General features: G+C 52.8%; 1 protein-coding gene across 3 annotated transcripts in view; it reads left to right on the top strand.

Annotated features, from left to right (window-relative positions):
- Nucleotides 1-2,586: 2,586 nt before the first annotated feature.
- The window catches only part of CA9 (carbonic anhydrase 9), a 27,899-nt gene continuing 7,221 nt past the window's right edge, over nt 2,587-23,264 (top strand). Inside the window, exons 1-9 of one of the 3 annotated variants that reach the window (XM_060280444.1) lie at nt 2,587-2,758; nt 9,187-9,228; nt 9,932-10,102; nt 17,548-17,643; nt 19,166-19,311; nt 20,172-20,264; nt 20,441-20,507; nt 21,006-21,163; nt 21,469-21,610. In XM_060280444.1, coding sequence (XP_060136427.1) covers nt 2,638-2,758; nt 9,187-9,228; nt 9,932-10,102; nt 17,548-17,643; nt 19,166-19,311; nt 20,172-20,264; nt 20,441-20,507; nt 21,006-21,163; nt 21,469-21,610 — 1,036 coding nt within the window. In that variant the 5' untranslated portion in view covers nt 2,587-2,637. Of the gene's footprint in view, nt 2,759-9,186; nt 9,229-9,276; nt 9,485-9,931; nt 10,103-17,547; nt 17,644-19,165; nt 19,312-20,171; nt 20,265-20,440; nt 20,508-21,005; nt 21,164-21,468; nt 21,611-23,264 lie in introns of those variants that run through there. The other 2 variants (XM_060280445.1, XM_060280446.1) reach the window with 2 other exon arrangements.

Raw genomic sequence — 23,264 nt, 5'->3', positions numbered from 1 at the left:
TCTCTACCCCCATTATCCAGCCCGGACACTGAGGTCCAGCTCTGAAGATCTTCTGGCAGTTCTCTCACTGAGAGAAGTGAAGTTACAAGGAACCAGGCAGAGGACCTTCTCAGCAATGACATCTTTCCTGTGGAATGGCCTCCCATCAGATGTCAAGGAAAAAAAGAACTACACAACTTTTAGAAGACATCAGAAGGCATCCCTGTATCATGAAGTTCTTAATGTTTGACATTTTATAATTATTTATATGTGTTGAAAGCTGGCCAGAGTGGTTGGGGCAATCCAGCCAGATGTGCCTCCTCTATGCAAGCTCTGGAAGGTGGCAACACGAGAATGAACTTTCTGCAGTGAATCATGTTGTTGTTGTTTAGTCGTTTAGTCGTGTCCGACTCTTCGTGACCCCATGGACCATAGCACGCCAGGCACTCCTGTCTTACACTGCCTCCCGCAGTTTGGTCAAACTCATGTTCGTAGCTTCGAGAACACTGTCCAACCATCTCATCCTCTGTCGTCCCCTTCTCCTAGTGCCCTCAATCTTTCCCAACATCAGGGTCTTTTCCAAGGATTCTTCTCTTCTCATGAGGTGGCCAAAGTATTGGAGCCTCAGCTTCACGATCTGTCCTTCCAGTGAGCACTCAGGGCTGATTTCCCTCAGAATGGATAGGTTTGATCTTCTTGCAGTCCATGGGACTCTCAAGAGTCTCCTCCAGCACCATAATTCAAAAGCATCAATTCTTCGGTGATCAGCCTTCTTGATGGTCCAGCTCTCACTTCCATACATCACTACTGGGAAAACCATAGCTTTAACTATACGGACCTTTATAGGCAAGGTGATGTCTCTGCTTTTTAAGATGCTGTCTAGGTTTGTCATTGCTTTTCTCCCAAGAAACAGGCGTCTTTTAATTTTGTGACTGCTGTCACCATCTGCAGTGATCAAGGAGCCCAAGAAAGTAAAATCTCTCACTGCCTCCATTTCTTCCCCTTCTATTTGCCAGGAGGTGATGGGACCAGTGGCCATGATCTTGGTTTTTTTGATGTTGAGCTTCAGACCATATTTTGCGCTCTCCTCTTTCACCTTGATTAAAAGGTTCTTTAATTCCTCCTCACATTCTGCCATCAAGGTTGTGTCATCTGCATATCTGAGGTTGTTGATATTTCTTCCGGCAATCTTAATTCCGGCTTGGGATTCATCTAGTCCAGCCTTTCGCATGATGAATTCTGCATATAAGTTAAATAAGCAGGGAGACAATATACAACCTTGTCGTACTCCTTTCCCAATTTTGAACCAATCAGTTGTTCCATATCCAGTTCTAACTGTAGCTTCTTGTCCCACATAGAGATTTCTCAGGAGACAGATGAGGTGTTCAGGCACTCCCATTTCTTTAAGAACTTGCCATAGTTTGCTGTGGTCGACACAGTCAAAGGCTTTTGCATAGTCAATGAAGCAGAAGTAGACGTTTTTCTGGAACTCTCTAGCTTTCTCCATAATCCAGCGCATGTTTGCTATTTGGTCTCTGGTTCCTCTGCCCCTTCGAAATCCAGCTTGCACTTCTGGGAGTTCTCGGTCCACATACTGCCTAAGCCTGCCTTGTAGAATTTTAAGTATAACCTTGCTAGCGTGTGAAATGAGCGCAATTGTGCGGTAGTTGGAGCATTCTTTGGCACTACCCTTCTTTGGTAATCTTTGCAAGAGAACACAACAAAGGGTCTTATGCCACAACAAGACTCTCTGTTTGGTTAGTAAGAGGTGGAGATCCTGCATGCTTTGCACTCCAAAATATGGAGGTGTGGCAGCATTCACAGGTGAACATTCTCACCTACCCTCTTGCATTGGGATGTGGCCTCCTTCCCTCTTACACCATGTCCAAGGCTTGAAAGGAGACCTGCTGTTTCAGCTCCTTCTGAGATCAGTCTGGGAGCTGAGTCTCTGCCCCACAGGATCAGTGCACCTGAGCATCCTCAGCAGGTGCTGGGGCCTCACCCCTGAATGACCCCACTGGTGTAAGAACATTGGAGGCTGCTGCCTTATAACAAGTAAGACCCCTGGGTCCACCTAGCTCACTACTGTCTACTCTGACTGACAGCTGCAGTTCCCCAGAGTTTCAGACAGGGACCCTTTCCTTTGCCCTACTGGAGATGGTGCCAGCCAGGGATTGAACCTGCAACCTTCTGCATGCAAAGCAGGCAAAGGCTCTGCAACTGAGCTAAGGTTCTTTGGTGCCCCACAATGCAGCAGAGCAATGCTTTATTGGAGGCTCTGGGTCATTGTGGGTAATTTAGACTGGTGGCTACCAAGCTCCGAATGGGCCTTTAACACAAAAAGAGGATCTGTAGGAGCAGCTGAGGGGGCTAAGCCGGCTGGCGCATCTCAGGGGCGACCATGACCGAGGGTGTCCTGGCGAGGGCTGGGAAGAACCGCACCAGGGCAGGGCAGAGCTCCCAGACTCAGCCCGGAGATAGTTCCCCGAGAGCCACGAGCCAGGAGGGGGCGCTTTCAGCCCGCGGGGCTCCCGGAGGAGGCGGCGGCAGCAGCGACCGCTCCTGGCTATAAAAGGGCGCGCCCGCCCCGTCGGTCGTCCTGAGCGCCTGCCGGTCTCACTCGGCCAGGCGTGGAGGGAGCCGCGTGCAGCGAGGACGATGAGCTCCCGGGACTGGCGAGGGCTGCCCCGCGGCCGCCTCCTCCTGCTGGCCGCCCTGCTCGCCTGGGCCGCCGCCGATGCCCACGAAGAGGAAGCGGATGGACCCCACTCTGAGGCAGGTGGGTCAACAGTGCGGCTGAAGCCCCCAGATCTGCTCCCCACTCCCGTGTAGACATGGTAGAGCCGCCGATCTTCACAACTTTAGCGGACTTCAGTTTCCGAATGAGGGTCCCACAAGGGAGGCCCAGCCCACGGGGGCACGTGCATCTCCCCCCGGGATGGAGGGCTCTTGGAGAAGGGACACCCGCTCCGCCAGGGACCGCCACGCGTGCTGCTGCTGCTCTGGCACCGTCCTCCGCCTCCAACCTCGCCTTTACTCCCGGGGCAGGAGCCGGAGGTCGCCCCTGGAGGGGCCTAGAATGCCGACGCGAGCTCCAGGCGCCGGCGGAAGAGGGTGCCTCTGAACATGCTCAGAGTCCCCTTCGCTCTCTGCTCCCTCCCAGCCGGTTCGACTTCTCAGCGGGAAAGGAAAGCGCCTCCCAGCACTCCATCCTTCTCTGGCTTTATCACCTAGGTACCAGCGGCCCCCACGCCCGCACCCAGAGCAGCGCAGCAACGCGGCCGGCGAGGAGTGAACAAAAGGGGGCGACAGGGGAGACGCGGATGCCGGTTTGTTTAGCTGGCTTGGCTTGAGGATCCTGATCGGGAGAGAATCTCGGTGGGAGTCCCCCCCCTTGGGGTCCTAGTGGCCCCTCTTGGGGTCCTGGTAGTCCCGCTCCAGCTGTGGAGGCGCCCCGACGCGCCTCTCCGCCGGGAAGCATCCTTGCCTCGCTCCCTTCAGAGGCACCTCCTCCCATTCCCGCCTTCTCCGGTGGGCCCCCGGCCTGAGGCCTCAGTGAACAATGGCTGGGGGAGAGGGGAGGAGGTGGTCTAGTTTGGGGAGCCGGATAGGCAAATGCTGGCCTAGTAATTTCGTTGTTCCCGCAAGGGGACAATGACAATAAAGATATCTTATTTTTGTTTTGGGGAGCCGTATAGGCAACGTCCCCCCCCGGCAGCCCCCTCCCTTTCCCGCGGGGTCTTCTGGGCTTTCTGCTTGTGCCATCCTCAAGTCAAGGAACAAAATAAAAAAATTCCTTCAGTAGCACCTTAAAGACCAACTTTTTATTTTGGTATGAGCTTTCGTGTGCATACCAAAATAAAAACTTAGTTGGTCTTTAAGGTGCTACTGAAGGAATTTTTTTATTTTGCTTCGACTCAGACCAACACGGCTACCTACCTGTATCAAGGAACAAAGTTAGTCGGGCCACGGGGGAGGGGCTCTTTGGCGGCGCCCCCTCCCCGCCCGGCGCTGCTGCCTCTGAGGCTTTATCTCTCGAGCCCCGGACAAGAGGCAGCAGGGCTGTGCCGAGGCTCCCATCCCAGAGGAGGTCGACTGAAAAGTTCTCGACTTTTTTTTCCGTGGAGGCTAGAAGTGTTTTATGGATAGTTGCTACATTTTGATGGCCGTTTTGGGGCAATCCTATATGAGGAATTGACCTTGAAGGAAAATCTGAACGCAGAACTTGAATACTCTGCCCTGGTCTGGTTGTTCTACCTCCAGCCGCGTGCAGGGAGCCGGGGAGGGGAGCAGGCTGGCTCAGTCCGGGGCCCGATCCCACAGCCATTCCCCAGCCTTCCCGCAGCAGTTTGTGCTCAAGATCCTCCTCGCCTAAAAGTCCTGGTGGGTGGGTGGCGGGGCGCAACTTATGGCAGGCATGCGCTTGCAATACTCTCCTCCCGTTGCTTTTAAATAAAAATGTGGGTCGATGTAAGTTCCCTGAATGGGGGGGGGCATGCAGAGCCTTCAGGTAATGCAAAATACAAGAGAGCTTCAGGTTCAGTCAATTTACAGTATTAAGTTGGTTAATCAGCTAAAGGTTTGCCGACTAAAATGTTCTCCGCGGCAGCGACTGACGGGTCCACACCGCCATACAGTGAGTCAACCTCGATGGGAGGGGGAGGCTTGAAGCCGGCTTTTCTTTCCCATTTCCACCCCAGGGAAGCCTGATCCTGTGGGTTTCAGGGGAAAACCGCAGTGGCATTTTCTTCTAGCAACCGGAGCTGGTGGGGCTTGGTTAAGTAAGTGTTGCTACACGTGGTCAGGAGAAAGCGCTCAAGAAGCCTGGATGGGCTCCTGCTCGAGATCCACAAATGGGACGAAATTCATAGGTTTCCTCTCAGGCAGAGCTCTTGGGAGGTGAAACACTGGATAGGCGGGGGGGGGGCTCTTGGGAGTGCTGTTTCTGCCCCTCCCCAGCTCCTGCTGCTTCAGTCACTTGATGTCTGAATCGATTATGATACTCCCAACCTCCTTTTCTAAGCCTCAATACTGGGAGTTCCTCTGTCCTCCCCTCCAGCCTGCTCCTTATGGTGGGAATGGATGCTGGTGCTAAGGGGGCTGCTCCAGCCCCACGGACCTCAGCTGCTTGTCTTGTGAGGAGCTGAGGAGCATCCTTGACGCTGTTGCTCTTGCCTAGCTCAAAGGCCATTGCATTTCAGGTGGGTGGGGCCACTGCTCTCCCCGCTGGATTATCTTTTTAAACTAAGCAGCAAAGCATCGGGAGAATTGCCTTAATCAGTGCAGAAGGAGGAGGTGGAATGATGGGGTCCAGGCAGAGGAAATGGGAGCAAGGACGAGAAATGAGAGGTGGGATTATCTTTGGGGTAGAATCTCCAGAGACCACTCTGGCTCTTGCAAATAGTTTCTGTCCCCCCACTGGGCAGGCCACCTCTATCTCTTCCACCTCTCCTTGGTCACCTGGTGGGAAGGGCTGAGCCCATGTTCTGGGCAGAGCATAAGGAAGGGGATTTAGTGCCTCTCTTGCTCTGAGCTTTTGGGGAGTGCCCAAAACAGCAAATTCTCCCCAGAAAGTGAAACTGAACACAACTACATTATGCTTCCGTCTTCTGCACAAACATTTTGCTTTTGTTTGCTGCATTTAGCCCAAGATATCCCAGACCTCCCACAATCCATATTGTACCTACTTATGGTAAATGGCCTCTCTTGTTGGTATGAGATGAAGCAGACTGCTCACAACCAAGGTATCTCTGGCATTCTTGGGGCAGTTCCAAAAGGCCTTGGAGTGCACTGGCAGCTTCACCCTAGAAACTGCGGTGGGCCTCATGGTGGCTTAAGGCCTGCTGAGCAAGGCTTAAAGAGGCACCTGCAGTCCACTCTTTGGAACCACTGAAAGACACCAGCACCCACCTCCTTAGCAGGCTCAGCCACATCCATGTGGGGTTTGTGGGAAGAGAGACATTGGCCACCTGAGGGGCCTGGCATGTGTGCACACTCTTGGGATGGGTGGGCAGGGAGGAAGCACATTAGTCCTGCAAATTACAGTCTGTGCCACCAGCACAGAGGTGGGGAGAGAGAGAGAGAGACCTTGCAGGAATCTGGCCCACTCCCAACCCTCAGGCGCTGCTCTATCCATCAGGCACATGAACTCCTGGCCCAGGTTGCCAGGAGGGGATTATTATGTGTGGCATAAGTTGTTCTGAGCAGGAAAATTCAGGAAATTTCATTAAGTACATCTCAGGGTGTTCCATTTTCTTCCGCATTAGCTATGCTTAATTTATATATGAAAGAAACTGAACAGTTAAAAAGCAAATAACTTGTAACATGTCTTTTAACAGCAGCACATACAGCCATAGCCAGAAACTGGAAAACTTAAATTCTCCAGATATGAACCAGTGAGATAACATAGTTTGCCAAACAGCCTTACTGGGGAAGCACCATCACACAAATTAAGTGTCATGTGGACAAAACAAAAAGCACCTGACAGTTTCCATGAAATCTGCCATTATTTTATTGTATATACAAATAATGAAGCAAGGGTCTGGGAAGAACCTCCAGTTCAGGGCGCAGTTGGCTTGTATAGACCAGAGATGTATCCTGTAGACCAGTCATATCCTGTAACAAAGGAAGTAAAGAAGTTAATGATATAGTGTATTATAATTTATTCGGTATTATGGCTGCCCTGTATCTGGATGTCTTTAATATATGATGTTTTATTATATTTTATATAATATAAATAAATATTTATTTATATTACATAAAATATAATATAATATTTTATTATATTTTTGTATGTGTTGGAAGCTACCCAGAGTTGGGAGCTGCCCAGAGAGAGGGGGGGTGAGCTCTTAGATCCTAATGACTTTTATTTATTTAGCTTTTGTATGCCCGAGAAACTTTCCTTTTCCCTTTTTGTATTGGTTACTGTTTTGAAATTCATTAACAACGATTTGGTGGGGAAAGTTGTTCTGAGCAGGAGGTTGCAGAGGAAACACTCCAGCAAAGTAGCTGCCCAAGGAGGGTGGCTAAAGGCCCACCTGGACCACCCGTCCTTTTTAGGTGTAGATTTTATTAGAGCTTTCATCTTTTCACAGTAAAATGGTTCAGTCCCTTCTACCACTGGAGCCTCCACCCATCCCCCAACCCCATCATCTTTTTTGCAATAATATTTTCATTTCTGCTTTGGAGTCCTTGGCACATTCTAGTGCTCAGGTTTGCTTAATCCTCCCTCCTTCTAGAGGAAATGCCTCAGGTAGTTTCAATGCCACCTCCCAGATGATGAGTTATTGTTCCTTCTTTCATCCCCAAGTCTGAATGCAGGTGGGGGAAAGGCCAGAGTACAGTGGTTAGGAGTCCAATGAAGAGGGCTTGGAGGGACTCTCTACTTGAGACCCCAGTGACCCAGTGCTGCCAGTCAATGTGGACAACACTGGCCTAGATGGACCAAAGGATGTGACTCAGTATAAGGCAGCCTCATGTGTTGTGTGCAGGAGGTTTCAAGAGGGACAGACAAGGGTGTTTTGCTGCCAGGGGTAGCTGCTTCCATCTGCATAAGGGTGAGGCTACCCTCTGTTCCCAGGTCCAGTCCCCAATGTAATCTCCAGGTAGGAATGGGGAAGAGTCACCTGCCAGTCAGTGAAGGCAATGCTGAGCTGGGGGGTGCAGGGAATAGAAGGCAGTTTCCTCTGCAACAGAGGGCACACCTGTTGACCAGAACAGACTCTCAAAACTGGGCAACTGTGTTCAAGTCTTGTGCCTGGCCTTCCTCTTGGTTTCTAAGGGTTTGGCATGTGGGGAACGTGTGGGTCAAGGGTGAGTAGGGTGTATGTGGAGCTCCAGGAGCAGCAGATTTCCAAAGGGCAAAAGATGGGGTTGCAGATAGTGTGGAGCCAAGAGTGGGGTCTTCTTTGCTTGACCTGGGAGTGGGCACAGCCCAGAGTTTTCTTTGCAGTCATGCAGGAGACTAGAAAGGAACTACAGTACCATCTAAACCAGGGATAGGCAACCTAAGGCCTGTAGGCTGGATGCGGTCCAATTGCCTTCTCAATCCGGCTCATGGATGGTTTGGGAATCAGCGTGTTTTTACATGAGTAAAATGTGTCATAGAATCCTAGAGTTGGAAGAGACTACAAGGGCCATCCAGTCCAACCCCCTGCCAAGCAGGAAACACCATCAAAGCATTCCTGGCAGATGGCTGTCCTTTTATTTAAAATGCATCTCTGGGTTATTTGTGGGGCCTGCCTGGTATCTTTACATGAGTAGAATGTGTGATTTTATTTAAAATGCATCTCTGGGTTATTTGTGGGGCATAGGAATTCGTTCATTCCCCCCCCCCCAAAAAAAGTCCGGCCCACCACATGGTCTGAGAGATGGTGGACCGGCCCATGGCTGAAAAAGGTTGCTGACCCCTGATCTAAACAGAGGGCCCTGAACTAAGAACTGAAAGTGCTTATTGGGGCAAGTGCCCTGAACAGCCTCATGGGAGGGGGCCGCAGTGCCTGAGTGCTTGCCCAGAAGCCCTCCAGGAGAAATCTCAGTTGTGGGCCCAAGAGGGGAATTTTCGCAATAATCTCTCCCTCCCATTGTTCCTTCAGCAGGACAAGAATAATCCTGTTGGACTACTTTACAGGGTTGTAAGTGTTACTGAGAGGACGTGTGTGAAAAACTTTCAGCATGAGAAAAAAGCAATGAAAGGCTCCCATATATTCTTCCACTTGCCTCTCCTGGTCCTGCAATACATTGTCGCCAAGTTCTGCCACCCTCATGAGCCTGCCTGGTTGGCTATGAGGACCTGGCCTCCCCATCACCATAGAAACGGAGCCAGCTGTGGAGTGCACCTGAGCAGAGGAGGGGGAAGGGGAGGGAGGGAGGAGCAGCCACTCACCTCTCCTCTCTGGACCACCTGGCCTCCCTTTGGAGGCAAGCAGGATTATACCTGGCCTAGTTAGGTAGGTAGCTTGGTTGGTAGCCGAGCTGCCTTACCAGGTAGGGACTGGTAGGCTCCTGGCACTCTCCCACCTTTGGCATGCCAGTGGGGCTGCATGGGATGGGAGTAGGGGACCCTTTCCCAGGATAATGTCTGACCCAGTAATATCCCCTTCCTCCACCAGAGGCTCACCAGGAGGGTGGGAGGGGGTAAAGCAGCTGCTGAGCCTTGCTGGAGAACCTTCAGACTTCCTGATCCCTGGCTTCCCTTTCTCTTTCCAGGTCCTCCTCCTGGCCATGGAAACAGTCACTGGAGCTATGCAGGTAAAGGCTGGTGATGAAGGCTGCCCCCCCTCTCCTCTGGGCTTCTGGCCAGAAAACAGACGCTGTGGGGCTTAATGATTAGCCAGCTCCCTGCTCCCTCCCTCCCTCTCTCACCCAGAGCCCTGCTCTTCCTGGGCGGGTCTGGGTCTGGCTGAATGAGAGTGGGGGCAAAGACCTCTTGCCAATCAGTCCTGTTGGTCCCCCGGCTCAGTCGGGCACAGTGGTGGACCGGGAGTTCTCTGCAGCTGCAGAACAGGTGCCACCATCTCCTGTGAAGCTGGGCCCCCCAGGGCCTCCTTCCCTTCCGTGGATCCAGCACTCCCTGGCCCCCTCCTCCCCTAGCAGGAAGCTCAGGTGCCTCTGCTGGCACTTTGCCCTGTGGGAACCAGCTGCTTCTGAGATTCAGCCGGTTTGCCTTGGGGAGGAGAGCAACCTTGGCACGTGCCCTTGAAGGCCTGGCTCAGCGTGGCCGTGTGTGGGGCCCAGCTGGGGGGGGGAGGGATAGCAGGGAAGCAGACACCACTTTGCAACAAGGGCAAGAGAAGTTGAGCTGCTTGCCTCTCATCTCTGGGGTCCTTGAGGGCCTCTTAGTTTATCCCTCAACAGCATCAGGATGAGAGTGAAGGGCTTGTTCAACCCCCAAGATGGGCCACAAGGGGCTAGAAGGAAAGCCCCTCCCCTGATGCCTGCTCTCCTCTTTCAGACAAGGCAGAGTGGGCCTCCGATTTCCCCCACTGCGGGGGCCACATGCAGTCCCCCATCAACATTGAGACGAGGGCTGCCCTCTTCAGTCCCCAGCTGGAGCCCATCCTGCTGCCTGACTACAGCCTGCCTCCCAGGGAGATGCTCCGCCTCCAGAACAATGGACACACAGGTGAGACCCCCTACCTGCCAATGCCCAGGGCAGGGAGGGGTTGGCACATCAACCGTTTGGGATTTTCATGAGGCTGGCAAGGGGCACCCCCACAGGTTGGAGGCCCAGGCAGCCTTTGGCAGGTGGAGCTGCTCCTCTGATGACGCTCCAGTTCTACATTATTATGGTTCCCCTCCCCCCAGGGGACTTCATATCTGAACCTCGTTTCAAGCCTGGGGCTGTCATGCTGCACTCCGACCCTTCTTATTATTCATTTGTTTATTCACTTAAAATGTTTCTCAGCCCTTTCCGAAAGGCACCTGTCCTAGGGGGCTTGCAACAGTCAACATTTACAAAAGGATCAACAACGCGCACAAAAAGAAAAGAAAACTTCCCTTTCCTCCCCATCCCCCACTTTCCCAAGATAAAAAAACCAATAAAGATATTCAGCCAAGCAATTAACATTTTTTCCACAGCTCAGCAACCCACAGTCTGAGCCAGAGGGCATTTCTCAAGGACAGGCTGGTCGTAAGAGAAACTTCAACGCCTCCCCAAAGGTGAACGGGAGGCCAAGTCTGCTTCAGATCCATCAGCAGGGAGTTCCAAAGGCATGGGAGCCACCACAGGGAAGGCCCTCTCTCATGGACACCAACAGCACTGAGCTAGGAGCTGGGCGCATGCAGAGGGCTTCAGCCCATGGGCAGCCTGATAGTGTGCACTGCAGGCAGTCCATTGGAGAACTTGGGCCCAAACGGTTTACGGGTTTAAAGGCTGAAGCCATCACTTTAAATTGGGCTCAGAAATGCACCAGAAGACAGGACAGAGTCAGGACAGCAGCAGAAGGGGTTACAGTAGCTGACCACTTCTTTCCCTTGTCAAAGATCTAGTCAGAGGTGGACTTTAGTCTTTCAAATTTCAGACCCAATGAAAGGCCAACATTTGGGGACCCCCCCATCTTTCACATGCCATTCTGCTTAATTCACTGTGTCATAGCTGTTACACCCCCTTAGTTCGGCACCCAGTGCGGGAAAATTGGTGACACTGCCCTAAAACCACCTCTGCTCTAGTGGCCACATTTGGGACCAGCTGCCTTTCAGAGCAACCCCATGCAGAGCACATTGCAGTAGTTAAGCCTGGATGTGACTCCAGTGTAGGTCACAGTTTCTAGGTCAGACCTTTCCAGGTGGGCTGAAGCTGATGTACAGTGCTTCTTCACCTGTCAGCCAAGCTGCATGTGGGATATAGAAAAGGCAGGATCTAGCCCAGAGCCGTTCCCCTGCACCAGCTAAGGATATCAACAGCCTTCCTGGGATAAGGAGGTGGGGGAAAGAGACAGAGCCAAATGTCATACTGAGGGTGCTGCACCACAAACCTTGGGATAACAGCCTCCCAGCAGTTCATGGAGAGGTTGAAAAGCATGGGGGGTGGTGGCGTGGACCCCTAAGCTAGGGGGTATGGGGCAAAGCAAATGCCCTCTCCCCAGGCTCCATCATTCTGAAAAGGCTCATCCTGGAAGGACTGGGACCTTGTGAAGCCTAAGCCCAATCCAGACAGATGACCAGAAAGTTGCTGTGATGGAGGGCATTGAAACCACTAAGAGGTGAAGGAGAGAGACAACAGGAGTGCCCCCTGTCCTCTCTTCATCCTTTGCCATAAGGAGGCCTGAGCTGGAATGGATCCAAATAATCAGCATCATGTGAGGCCACCTGGAAGTGAGAGACCTTCAGCCCCTTGCACCGAAATGACACATTTGAGAGCAGATGGTGGCTTTTGATACTTCTGGTGCATCTCAGGGAGGTGGGATTGAGGACACTGCTTCAGTGAGTCCACTCTTACTCCCGGTCTGTTTCCATGGTAGTCATGGGAGGCGACAGTTCAGCGCCATGCCATGTGAGTTGCCCTGTGGTGTTCCCTGTGCACTTTAACATCTATATAAAGCTTCTAGGAGATTCAGAGTGAAGTGCCTTAGGGAGATGACACCCAGCTCTATCTCTCTGCTCCATCTGAAACAGGAGAGGCAGCTGAGGTTTTAGAGCAGTGCCTGCAGGCAGAGAAGGGCTAATAAACTGAAGCTGAATCCTGAAATGACCGGTGTTGTGTGTCCTGGGTTCTCACAACTGAGAGGTAGGGAGGCATCCTGCCCTAGACGGGAAAGGAACAGGCTTGCAGCTTGGTGGGATTCCTGGATTCAACAGCATCCCAGAGGCTAAGTGGCCTTGGTATCTCCTGCCATCTTGCCCCTTCTTGTGCTGCTAGTTTCAAGGGTGTCTGGCTGACTGGTCAACAGGCAGCAGGTGATGTGAGCAGTACTTTGCTCCCAATGCAGGGAAATCCACCTGGCTCTCTTGTGCTTTTGCCCTTCTACCCACCTTCCTCCAACCCTCTCCTCCTCCTCACTTTTGCTGGGCTAAACAGAATTATTCTTCTAACCTCCGCACAGAAGAAAGGACTTTTGGAGCTTCCCAAGGATCATCTCCATCCATTTGAAAAGTCTTCCTCTGTGCAAAGTTAGTCATTTGGGGGAGGGAGGATGAGGCCCCCGCCCCATTACTCTCTCATAGGCAGCAGGGAGCCTCTTGAACTCCCGGGGGCTGCCTGTGTACTCTGGAGCCCTGGTTTTCTTTCCTGAGCTCTAAAATGTGTGAAGAGCCAACAGCTCCATGGAGTCTCTCTACTCAGAGTGGCTTGACCCTCTGCCTCTTGGAGGACAACCAGGAAGGCGAGGGAGGGTGTTGGGCAAGCAGGTTCATCCCCACCTTCCTCCTCTGCATGATTAATATCTCAAGCACAAACCCAGCTTCAAATGGGGCTCTCGTGTTTTCCTGCAGATACTCAGATGACTGATACTACCTTTTTGCCGTCTTAGTCTGTTTTGCAGCAAAAGCAGCAATGGGGGGGGGGGAGGTTGAGGCTCCCAAGAAACTAGTGAATGCACAGAAGCAGAAATACATTTTTTGTGGAATAAAGCCTCTAGCTACACCTGATGGACTCCAACCTTCAAAAGCTTCTTCTGTTGTGTATCTGAGGAGCCTAAAGACTCAGTGCCAGCAAAGTGTCTTTAATGCTCATCCCGTAGGCAATAGAGAAAGTGAGCCCAAGGAGGGGGCAGGCAGGTCTCACTGGGGCCAAATTGCCCCAAAGGCTTCCCCCCAGCACTCTGGCCAGGCCCTGAATGCAGAGGCATAGCAAGCCCAGGTGGTACCCAGTGTGGAATTTTTTTGTCAACCCCCCCCCCACGCCGCTTTCTGGGGCGCTGGCAAAGCTGCACCCTCTTGGGAGCCATGGCTCCCGTCCATCCCCCTCACTCCTTCCCTCCCTTGCTCGCTGCAAAACGGCAAAGCAGGAGCCAGGGTGGGAGGGAGGCTGGGAGGGGCGGGATCCTCTGCTCACGGCTCCAGTTGTGAATGGAGAATCCTCTACATGCGGCTGCAGTGGCGCAATGGCTTCTTGCACCGCCGTGGCAGGGCACCGCCTTGTCACCCCCGGAGACATGCCACCGGGAGCGCACTCCCCCCCCCCCGTTGTGATGCCACTGCCTGAATGTAGACTATCCTGCCTCACCAGGCTGTTGTGAAGACGTGGAAGAGAGGGCCGGCCGGGCACTTTGTGCAAGGCGCTTATCGGATGTAGGATGACTGTAGGGCTGGAATAGCTGCCATTTGAGGAGAAACATAAACAGCCCATGCTCCAGGAAGTAGAGAGGGCAGGATACCTGAGCTCATGAATCATTTCTCTCTCTCTCTCTTTTTTTAGAAGAATATTTATTAAGGATTTTCTTGGTTTACAGAAATATGTGCAATGTCTCTCGTAACATTTTGACAGATCAGTTTCATTTATTGAGACATTGGGAGGGAAAGGGGGGGGAAGAGGTAGATGGGGGAAAGGGGGATGGGGTGGTTTGGGGTGATGATGTTTCTATTTTACTTAATATATGTGGGGGTTTTGTCAGCGTCGCTTGTGCAGGTTCTCTGTTGTTTGCTTGTGTTCCTTTATGAATCATTTCTCTTCTTTTATAATATGAAAGTGTAAAGGAAGCTCAGTGAAGGAAATCGGCTGCAGGTGTAAAGCTAGTCAGGGGGCGGTGGCTGCTTTTCCACACCCAAAAAGGTCACGGAAAATAAAGAGAGGCAAAATGATTATGGTGGATGCAGCAACCACACAAAGGGCCTTTTGACGACTCAAGGGGCATTGTGAGAGAAAGCAGGACTGAGCATGTGCAGCAAGCGGGGGGGGGAGGGGGGAGAGAGAAATGCCTCAGGAAGAGTGAGTGAAAGTGTTTCTGCAAGCTGGTGGAGGGGGCGTGGAGTAAGTCTGTTTTGTCAGATCACGAGGGGGCATCTGCTGGAACCCAGGCAGAAACCCTGTCTGTGGGTCCTGGTGGGGTGCCAGGAAGGGCAACATTGGGGGGTGGAGCTGAAGGTTCCAGTGGGCAGAGGCAGAGCCGACTGCTAGTCTGGTCTCCTCCTCCTCCACCACCCTCGTGAAGACCACGGAGCTGCAATCCTTTACATGGCAGGAGGAAGTGCCATTGAGCTCAGTGGGACTGGTGTCTCACTCCTGTATTTAGGCAGCCTTTAGACCCTCTTGCACAGACCATAGTGTCATTTACAATGAAGCAACTAAATAAGGCCACACAAAACATTTTAAGACACACAGCAACAAGTCACTGGTTCACAATTCTTGCCAGGAGCAGCAGTGATCCTGAAACTCCTGCCCATTGTTGCCCAATTTCCCTCCCCAAAAGATGCACCTTGACCAGCTTCCTGAAGTTATAAAGCAGGCATCCCCAAACTGCGGCCCTCCAGATGTTTTGGCCTACAACTCCCATGATCCCTAGCTAACAGGACCAGTGGTCAGGGATGATGGGAATTGTAGTCCAAAACATCTGGAGGGATGGAGTTTGGGGATGCCTGTAAAGAGATGAGGCCAGATCCACCTCAGTAGGGAGAGAGTTGCACACAAGGAGCCACCACCGGAAAGGCCCTTTCGAGGGCCCTCGCACCACGTCTTCCACCTCGCATAGGGATCATCCCCTGATCTTAGCCCAGGCAGGTGATGGGGCTTGCTTTGCTCTATTATATACACACACAGAGACACACTTGGAATGGAGTCTGGGCACGGCAGTGCAGACCCCAAGAAAGACATGAGAGAGAGCAGAAAGTCAGTTGTTATGGTTGGGGGGATTGGTAAGGAAAACTAGGCTCGAGGTGTGGGCTGGGGGGAGGCAGTGCCCCAGTTCCCCATAGCAGAAGACATCTTCTGGCATTGCTGGGAACCCTGTTCTGCATCCTCCCCCTGGCACTTGTTGACTAGAACTGGAGTCCAGCTCTTTAAAAAGCCACAGAATATTTGGGAGGCATCAATAGAGTTGAATCTGGGGAACTCCTGTATACATTTGATCTGCCTGCCCCCTCCCTCTGATGCCTCATATGAGAGGAGGTCCAGAGCCAAGGCAAAGGATCTTGGCCAGAGGGAGCTCTTGGCCAGCCCTTGGAGCCTGAGATCGTACACACTGGAGATGGTGGGGGCTGAGCTGCAGACCTCCTCCTCTTCCTCTTCTATGTGAAGCAAGGGTTCTGCCAGTCCTACAGCCAAGCAGGGAAGGCCCATCACACCTAAGTTAGCCTGACTCTATTCACGGGGCAGTGTGAGGGACCCAACAAATGGCAAACAGAAGAAGCTGGGTGATGGATGGGCACCCTGGCCTCCTCCTCTCCATTGTCATGGCCATTGGTTCAATTATTAAGAGAGAGTCAGGGAGTGTCACATACCCCTGTCTTCCTCTCTTTTTGGGTGATCACTCCTAACTGAGTAAGATTGTCTTCCATGAACACAATCTTCAGAGGCGTGTTTCCCATAGGGCTTAGAGCCTGTTGCGCCAGGGCGCCGGCCTCCCAGGGGCGCCCCAGCAAGTGACGAAGCTGTACGGCTTTGCCTTCCCCCTTCCCTGCACGCCACCAGATGTTTGGCGGGGTGCAACGAGCCACTAAGCCCTATGGCAGCTCCACCACGGCCGCCTCTCCCTTGGCCGTGGGAATCCCCTCAGCCGCCAGCTGCCAAGCCGCTGTCTTCTGAGGGAGCAGCGGTGGCGGGAGCAGCTCCCGAGGGGCCTCCTCTGTGTCACCAGTGCCTGCCACCCCATCACCACCACTCCCCAGGGCCCAGGCGGGTGGCATGGCAACCACCTCCTGCTCCTCGGGCCACTGGGCAGCAGCGAGAGTGCCGGCAGCGAGCTGTTGTCAGGCAGTGGAGGAGGAGAAAGCGCCCCGGAGCCTCGCAAGCGAGTGGGGGGTTCCGGCCATCTGGCCAGCCGCACCACAGCCACCACATCGGCGGTGTCTTATGTGGGCAGTGGCTCCTGGGGCTGGGCCCTGAGTTCTAAATTCTGGGAAAGGGAGGGGGCGCCAGAGGGATCTTTGTGCCACGACGCTGGATGTGCTTAGGACGGCCCTGACAGTCTTAATAGTGTATCCGTAAGTGACTGTGGAGGCCAATTCTGGATCCACACCTCTTCCACAGTGGGGACATAGATTTCCAGGCAGGAGTTGATCATGGTGAGGGTTTGCCAAACATGCCTTCCTCTTAGCATGTTTCTCCCTTTTGTCCTGAGTTTGAGCATCTTCAAAGTCCACAGCATCTTTGGTAAAGGCTATTCTCCAATTGGAGCACTCACATTCCAGTGTTTCCCAATTGTCTGTGTTTATACCACTTTTTTGTTTAGATTTGCCTTGAGAGAGTCCACTTTTGTTGACCACCAGCATTACGCTTTCCATTTTTAAGTTCGGAATAGAGTAGTTGCTTTGGAAGACGATCATCAGGCATCCGAACAACATGAGCAGTCCAACAAAGTTGATGTTGAAGATCTTTGCTTCTTCCAAAGCAAAGTCCCTTCAAGCCTATTGTGCTGGTTGTTGGGGGAGGGGCAGGGAAGAGCAGCCTCTTTTCTTTGCCAAACCTTTTCACTCTGGCTCCTTGAAGCCAGTGGATCCCTGCCCTTCTGGGTGGGATCTGCTAAGGACAAGCACCTGCTGCCAGCTGAGCTCCCTGCTTGTTGGCTACTCTTGTGTTTGGGAAGATGTGGGCATCTCCTTTCCTGGCAGGGGGTGGGGGGTGGGGAACAAACTGATAAGGAGCTGGGACTCTCCCCAGCAGATGTGGCAGCCAAGGCAATTTGATCCCTGGACAAATTGGACAAGTTTTCCAGTGCTAGGTTGCAATGATCTTGGCCCATCTTGCTCAGAAAACCCTACCCACTCTCCCTGGCATTTGCTCTCAGCCATCTCTAGGGATGGGACCAGGGTCACTGCCACATGAAGTCACTGGAGACAGAGGCTCCTTCTGAGGGGAGACTCTCTGAGTTATAACGGGGGGCGGGAGGGGGCAGATCCACAGTACAGTGGTATCTCTAGTTATGAACTTTATTCGTTCCAGAGGTCCGTTCTTAACCTGAAACTGTTCTTAACTAGAGGCGTGCTTTCGCCAGTGGGGCCTCTTGCTGCTGCTGAGCTGCCTGCCGGCACACGATTTCCGTTCTCATCCTGGGGCAAAGTTCTCAACTCGAGGTAACACTTCCAGGTTAGCAGAGTTTCTAACCTGAAGCATTTGTAACCTGAGGCGTTTGTAACTCGAGGTACCACTGTGGCTCTACTGCTGAGTTATGCCATCTTTATCCTCACAATCTCCTTTCACAATTTGCTGTGCAGCAAAGCAGGTTTCCTCTCTGCCTATTTCTTGAGTGGATTAGAGTCCAGCAAAGTCTGAAAAAGTCTACTTTGGGTCAGTTTGGTTTGGATGGAGGAATGCAAAGTTTTTGCCTTCAACAGGTTTGACTGATGCAAATATGAGGCAGATTGCAAACATTGTTGGTGACAGAAGTGGAAAAGAATAGAAAGTTGAGCAAAGCTGAGTGAATAAACAGGTGCCCTTGCAAAGCGATTGCATGGGCAGGAAATAGAGGCGAACCTGGAAACTCCTGTGGGCTGCAGACTGAGCAGGGCTCCATAGGAAAGAAAGAAAGAAAGAAGGAAGGAAGGAAGGAAGGAAGGAAGGAAGGAAGGAAGGAAGGAAGGAAGGAAGGAAGGAAGGAAGGAAGGAAGGATGAGCCATGATTTTTCAGGCAAATGAAAAGGGCACACATCTTCTTGCACTTGGCCTGGACAGATCTTGCTCCGTCTTGCTCTTTGCCAGTAGTCGAATTTCCTTCCATTGCTGGAGCAATGCCTTTGCTGAAGCTGTGCCTTTGCCCTCAGGCCCTCCTTCACTTATTTCTATTCTGAGAAGCCTCTTGATCAGGCATCCCCAAACTCAGCCCTCCAGATGTTTTGGGACTACAACTCCCATGATCCCTAGCTAACAGGACCAGTGGTCAGGGATGATGGGAATTGTAGTCCCAAAACATCTGGAAGGCCGAGTTTGGGGATGCCTGCTCTTGATCTTCTCCTCCCTTCAGCTGGGCTTCAGTTGACTGACTTCCCTGTGCAGTGCAAGCAGCGGCCTGCAGAGAAAAGCTGACTGAACTCAGTGTGTGCCCCCCACCCATTTCCCTTACCCAGAATAATGGCCACCCACCCAAGGGGGGTGGGATTCATGGAGGAGAAACCTCCTGATGTCTACTAGACATGAGGGCTGTGCTGTGCCTGCGCTGCCAGAGGAGTCGGTGCCTCTGAATGTCAATTGCTGGGGTTGCAGATGGGGAGAGAGGGCTGAACTTGCACTCAGGTCCTGCTTGTTTCTGGGCTTCCCTTTGGGACAGCTGGTGGACACAGGGAGAAGATGATGGGGATTAGGTTCCCTGTAGGCACTTAAGAACATAAGAAGAGGCCTGCCAGATTAGGCCAAATAGGACCCATCCATTCCAGCATCCTGCTCTCCCCTTCACCAACCCAGAAGCAGGAGCTGAGCCCCAGAGCCCTCTGCCCTCCTGCAGTTCCCTACAACTTGCCTTCAGGCGCCTTGTGAGTTTTGCCTGAGAGGTGCCCTTGACTGCAAAGAATGCCAAGGAGGGAAGCTCTGTCTCCAGCATGCAAAGGAGAGGGAAGCAGCAGCCTCTCATCTTGAGTGTCTCTCCCCTTTACCCCCCCCCAGTGGTCCTCGAAATGCCCAGGAATTTGACCGTCACCGGCGGGGGATTCCCACAGCCATACCAGGCTGCCCAGCTGCACTTGCACTGGGGGTCTGACCTGAAGCCTGGCTCCGAGCACACAGTGGATGGGCATCGCTATGCTGGAGAGGTAAGTCCCACTGCCCCTTGCCTGGCTCCCACCTGGTTCTGGCCTCTTGCTTGGCAGGATCGCCTGCCTTGAGAGAGTCACATGTAGAAAGGTAGCTTATGAGTAGTTCGAATAAAGAAAAACTCTGACAGCCCTGCTGGCAAAACCAAACCCTTTCAGGGGTCCCTCCCTGCCCCCCCCCGAATCCCCAATCCTCCAGATCCACAGACCTGACAGAAGGGGATGCTGATCTTGGCTGGCCCTTGGCTCATCTGGGGGCCCAAAGATTGCAGCAGCAGCAGGGAAGAGCTTGGTGGTGGGGCAGCAAGCTGGATTTATGACATTTACAGTCCCCCCCTTAGAAAAAATGCCTCAACGGGAAGCTCACCAGTCCAGTCTAATCCATAACAACGAGGGCAGTATCACAATAGAATAGTAAAAAAATATTGTATGATGTCATATAATAATGACCATGATGACAGTACAAAATATTAATATCAGGTAAGCACAGGTATTTAATTTTTTTAAATAGCAGCCAGTAATTTCACCTTTTGAAATTATAGATTATTTTGCATAGACTTTCCAGCTGAAAACTTGCTGAATTCAGCTAATGGTCCATTGAGTGCAGCATTCTTTGCCCCATAGCTGCCAGCTGGATGCCTCTGCACCTCAGGAGGAATTACTGAAGGTGGGATGGCCATCCCTGGAGGAACAGAGGAAAATAAGCTACCAATATCAAAATGCCATTCTACAAACATACTGTACGATGTGAAGCACTTGGAGTACTCTACCGTTTTGGCTGCCTGACTTCTTGAGCTGCTTTTGAAGGTCCAGATGGGACTTTTGAGGAACTCATGGCTGTTCTCTCTTTCTGCTTCCAGATTCACGTGGTTTATTACAGCTCCCGCTTTGACACCATCCAGGAGGCACAAGTCGAGCCTGGAGGCCTGGCTGTGCTGGCTGCATTTCTGCAGGTGACGGTGGTAGGAAGAGAGGGCAAATGAAGCAGTGTGAGGGGGCTGAGCAGCTCCTCCTGTGCTTTGAGGCAGTGGGAGGGAGCTGCTTTGGAGACACCCACCAGCACCAGCTCATGAGAGGTGCAAACACCCCCACTCAGAGCTCTCATGAGCCCTTTCCACTGCCATTCCAGGTTGGGTCGGAGGAAAACAAGCCATATCAGCACATCCTTGAACATCTGAATGAAGTCCATGAGGAAGGTAAGAGCAAGGGGTGCTGCAAGGAGCCCACAGGCAGAAGATGCCCATCCAGCTGGTCAGCTCTTGCTGGGCTCCTTTTGCTTTGCCTTGTCTAGGGAAATCAAGATTCCTGCAAAACTCTGTGGGTGCAGAGTGGGTGCTGGGCTATGGGGAGTCTGGGCTGCCTCTCCCTGGGCTCCAGCCCCTTTGGGCAGGGGTTCTGCAACACAGCTTTGCATTTGCACTTTTTTGGGGGGGGGTGCACCTCGTGATGTTTTGGGACCTGAGATATTTTGGGGCTGGAGCAACTCCCCTAGGAGGAGAGGCCACAATGTTTAGGGCTTGTCGATTTAGAAGAAAGGCCAGTGAGGTGTGTAAGATTGTGCATTGTGTATAGAAAATGGCCAGAGAGTTTTCTCTCTCACACAGTCATTACTGGAATTTTCTGAGGCCGTCTAACAAAGCAGATGTTCTGGGTCCCTTCGCTATGGACCACCCTCCCGTCCTTTCCTTTCTCAGGAGAAGAAACCTGGATTCCTGCCTTTGATGTAGCCAAACTCCTTCCTGACGACCTCAGTCGCTACTTCCGCTACAATGGCTCACTGACCACTCCACCTTGTTACCAGACGGTGAACTGGACGATCTTTAACCAGACAATTCGACTGTCCCCAGATCAGGTCTGTCTGGGTGGGTGGAGGAACATCCAGAGGGGTTGTCTTGTAGGGAGACGGTTCCCTGCATATTGCCTTGCTTCTCCATCACAGTGTGTGGTCTGGTGATCCAGCTGTGATTCCTGCATTGCAGGAAGTTGGACTAGATGACCCTGGGGAGTGCTTCCAGCCCTACAATTCTATGATTCTGTGATTTGCTGGACTCCTCGGGGGCTCTGCATTCCCTCTACAGTAGTTCTGTCTTTGGATCCTTGGGAGTGTTGTTTTCTGTCCGTTGGCCCATCTTGATGACCTGTGCCTTCTCATTTCAGATCTCCGTGCTGGAGGACACCCTTCATGCAGATGAGGACGAGCTGATCCAGGACAACTTCCGCTTGCCTCAGAGTCTGCAGGGCCGGCGTGTCCTGGCCAGCTTCCCGATGCTCCACAGCCCAGAAAGGGCTCAACCGCCTGGTAAGGGAGCCAGTCACTGGGCTTAGCTGAGAGTTCTGCCTCAGGAAGGTCACACCTCCAACCCTGTAGAGCAGCAACAAGGCAGCCTGTGGCTCCCTAGATGGTTTTGGGGCGCAACTCATGATTCATGGGCTGGAGTCCAGCAACATCTGGATGGCCACTGGTCAGGGGCATAGGGGCGGTGGGGGCGGGCCACCCTGAGTGGCGGGCTCCAAGGGGCGCCATCGCGGCCGGCCGGCCCACCCCCAAAACGCATGCCCCACCCCTGGAACGCATGTCACACCCCTCCGGGAGGCGCCCCCACCCCCAGAACGGGCACCAGCCCCGCCCCCGCCACTGCCACTGGTTCTCCATCCCCTCTTAAGGAGGGCCAGGGATCAGAGCAGGTGGAGAGCCTTCCCAGAGACACCTCCTCCGCCACCGCAGAGTCCAGCCACTTCTCTCTTTGGATGTTTCATCCCCTGACGCTCACCAGTATTTATATCTCTCTCACAGGCTTTCACGGATGAGCCTTTAGTCTTTGTTTCTAGTAGCCCCCTGCCCTGACCCCTTTCCTTCTCCTCCTTGTTTTGGTACTTTGTCTTCCCTGTACTGGGAGCAGCTGTTTTGCAGGGGGTTGGACTAATTGACCCTTGGGGTTCCTTCCAACTCTAACGTTCTGTGATTCTCAGAGTCTAGAGCAGCTCCACTCGCCCACTGATTTCTGTCTTGGCCTTGTTCTGGATCAGAGGATCAGTCCCTCCATTAAACGTGATCTTGAGCAGCCTTGTCTCTTGTGTACTGAGGTCCATGACTCTGGGACAGACTGACACAGCCCTTTCTTCTCCTCTCTTCTCCCTCCCTTGGTTCCTGGCTACTTCCTAGTCTCCTCCGTCCCACCCACAAAAACACAAGCAGTCTGACCCTGATTCCTTGGGCTGTGGGACAATCTTGTTATCAGTCAAGGCTGTTGATCTGGCCTCCCTCCCAGGGCTGCCACTTGCCCTCCTTCCTGGTCTCCCTGAATGGGCTGCTGCGTCACAGGAAGGTTTCCCCTCCCAAGGCAAGGTGTGCCTCACCTGGTGGCTAGCCCTGGCCTGGGCGGGGAGGCAGGTGGAGCCCTTTGAAGGAAGAGATAGGATTGTTTGCCAGGCTCAGCAGCCACAGGAGGGTTTCGGGCTCCACCGTCTCCACCTGGCATGGACGTCACTTGAGGGCATCTGTGGCTTTGCTGGGGAGATACCAGACGGAGCCTGAATCTTTGGTGCCAGGGAGGACCTTACTGCTACTGAACAGGTGAAAGGGCTCTTAATATTAGACAGCAGCACCAAGCTTGGGTAAGAAGCCTTTGATGAAGCTGAGCAAAGCCGTCAATCCCAGGACAGCTGTGCAGAACGACAGCCCCTTCCCAAAGACAACCGTTGATATGCATGACACTTGGTACCTATGGGGGGCAGTTTCAGGCAACCTGGATGGTTGGCTGATGGTTAGCTCAGTTGGTTAGAGCCTGGCGCTAGTAAAACCAAGGTTGCAGGTTCTTTGATTCCTGCCTTGCAGAGGGTTAGACTAGATGACCCTCATGGTCCCATCCAACTCTACAATTCTATGCATCTACTACCTCGCCCGGCCACGCGTTGCTGTGGGTCATCCCTGTGATTCCCCCCCACCCTGCCCG

The sequence above is a fragment of the Zootoca vivipara genome, chromosome 11 (assembly GCF_963506605.1).
Source record: "Zootoca vivipara chromosome 11, rZooViv1.1, whole genome shotgun sequence".
Lineage (NCBI taxonomy): Eukaryota > Metazoa > Chordata > Lepidosauria > Squamata > Lacertidae > Zootoca > Zootoca vivipara.
The sequence above is the reverse complement of the archived record's forward strand: the minus strand, read 5'-3'. Positions and strand labels throughout refer to the sequence as shown.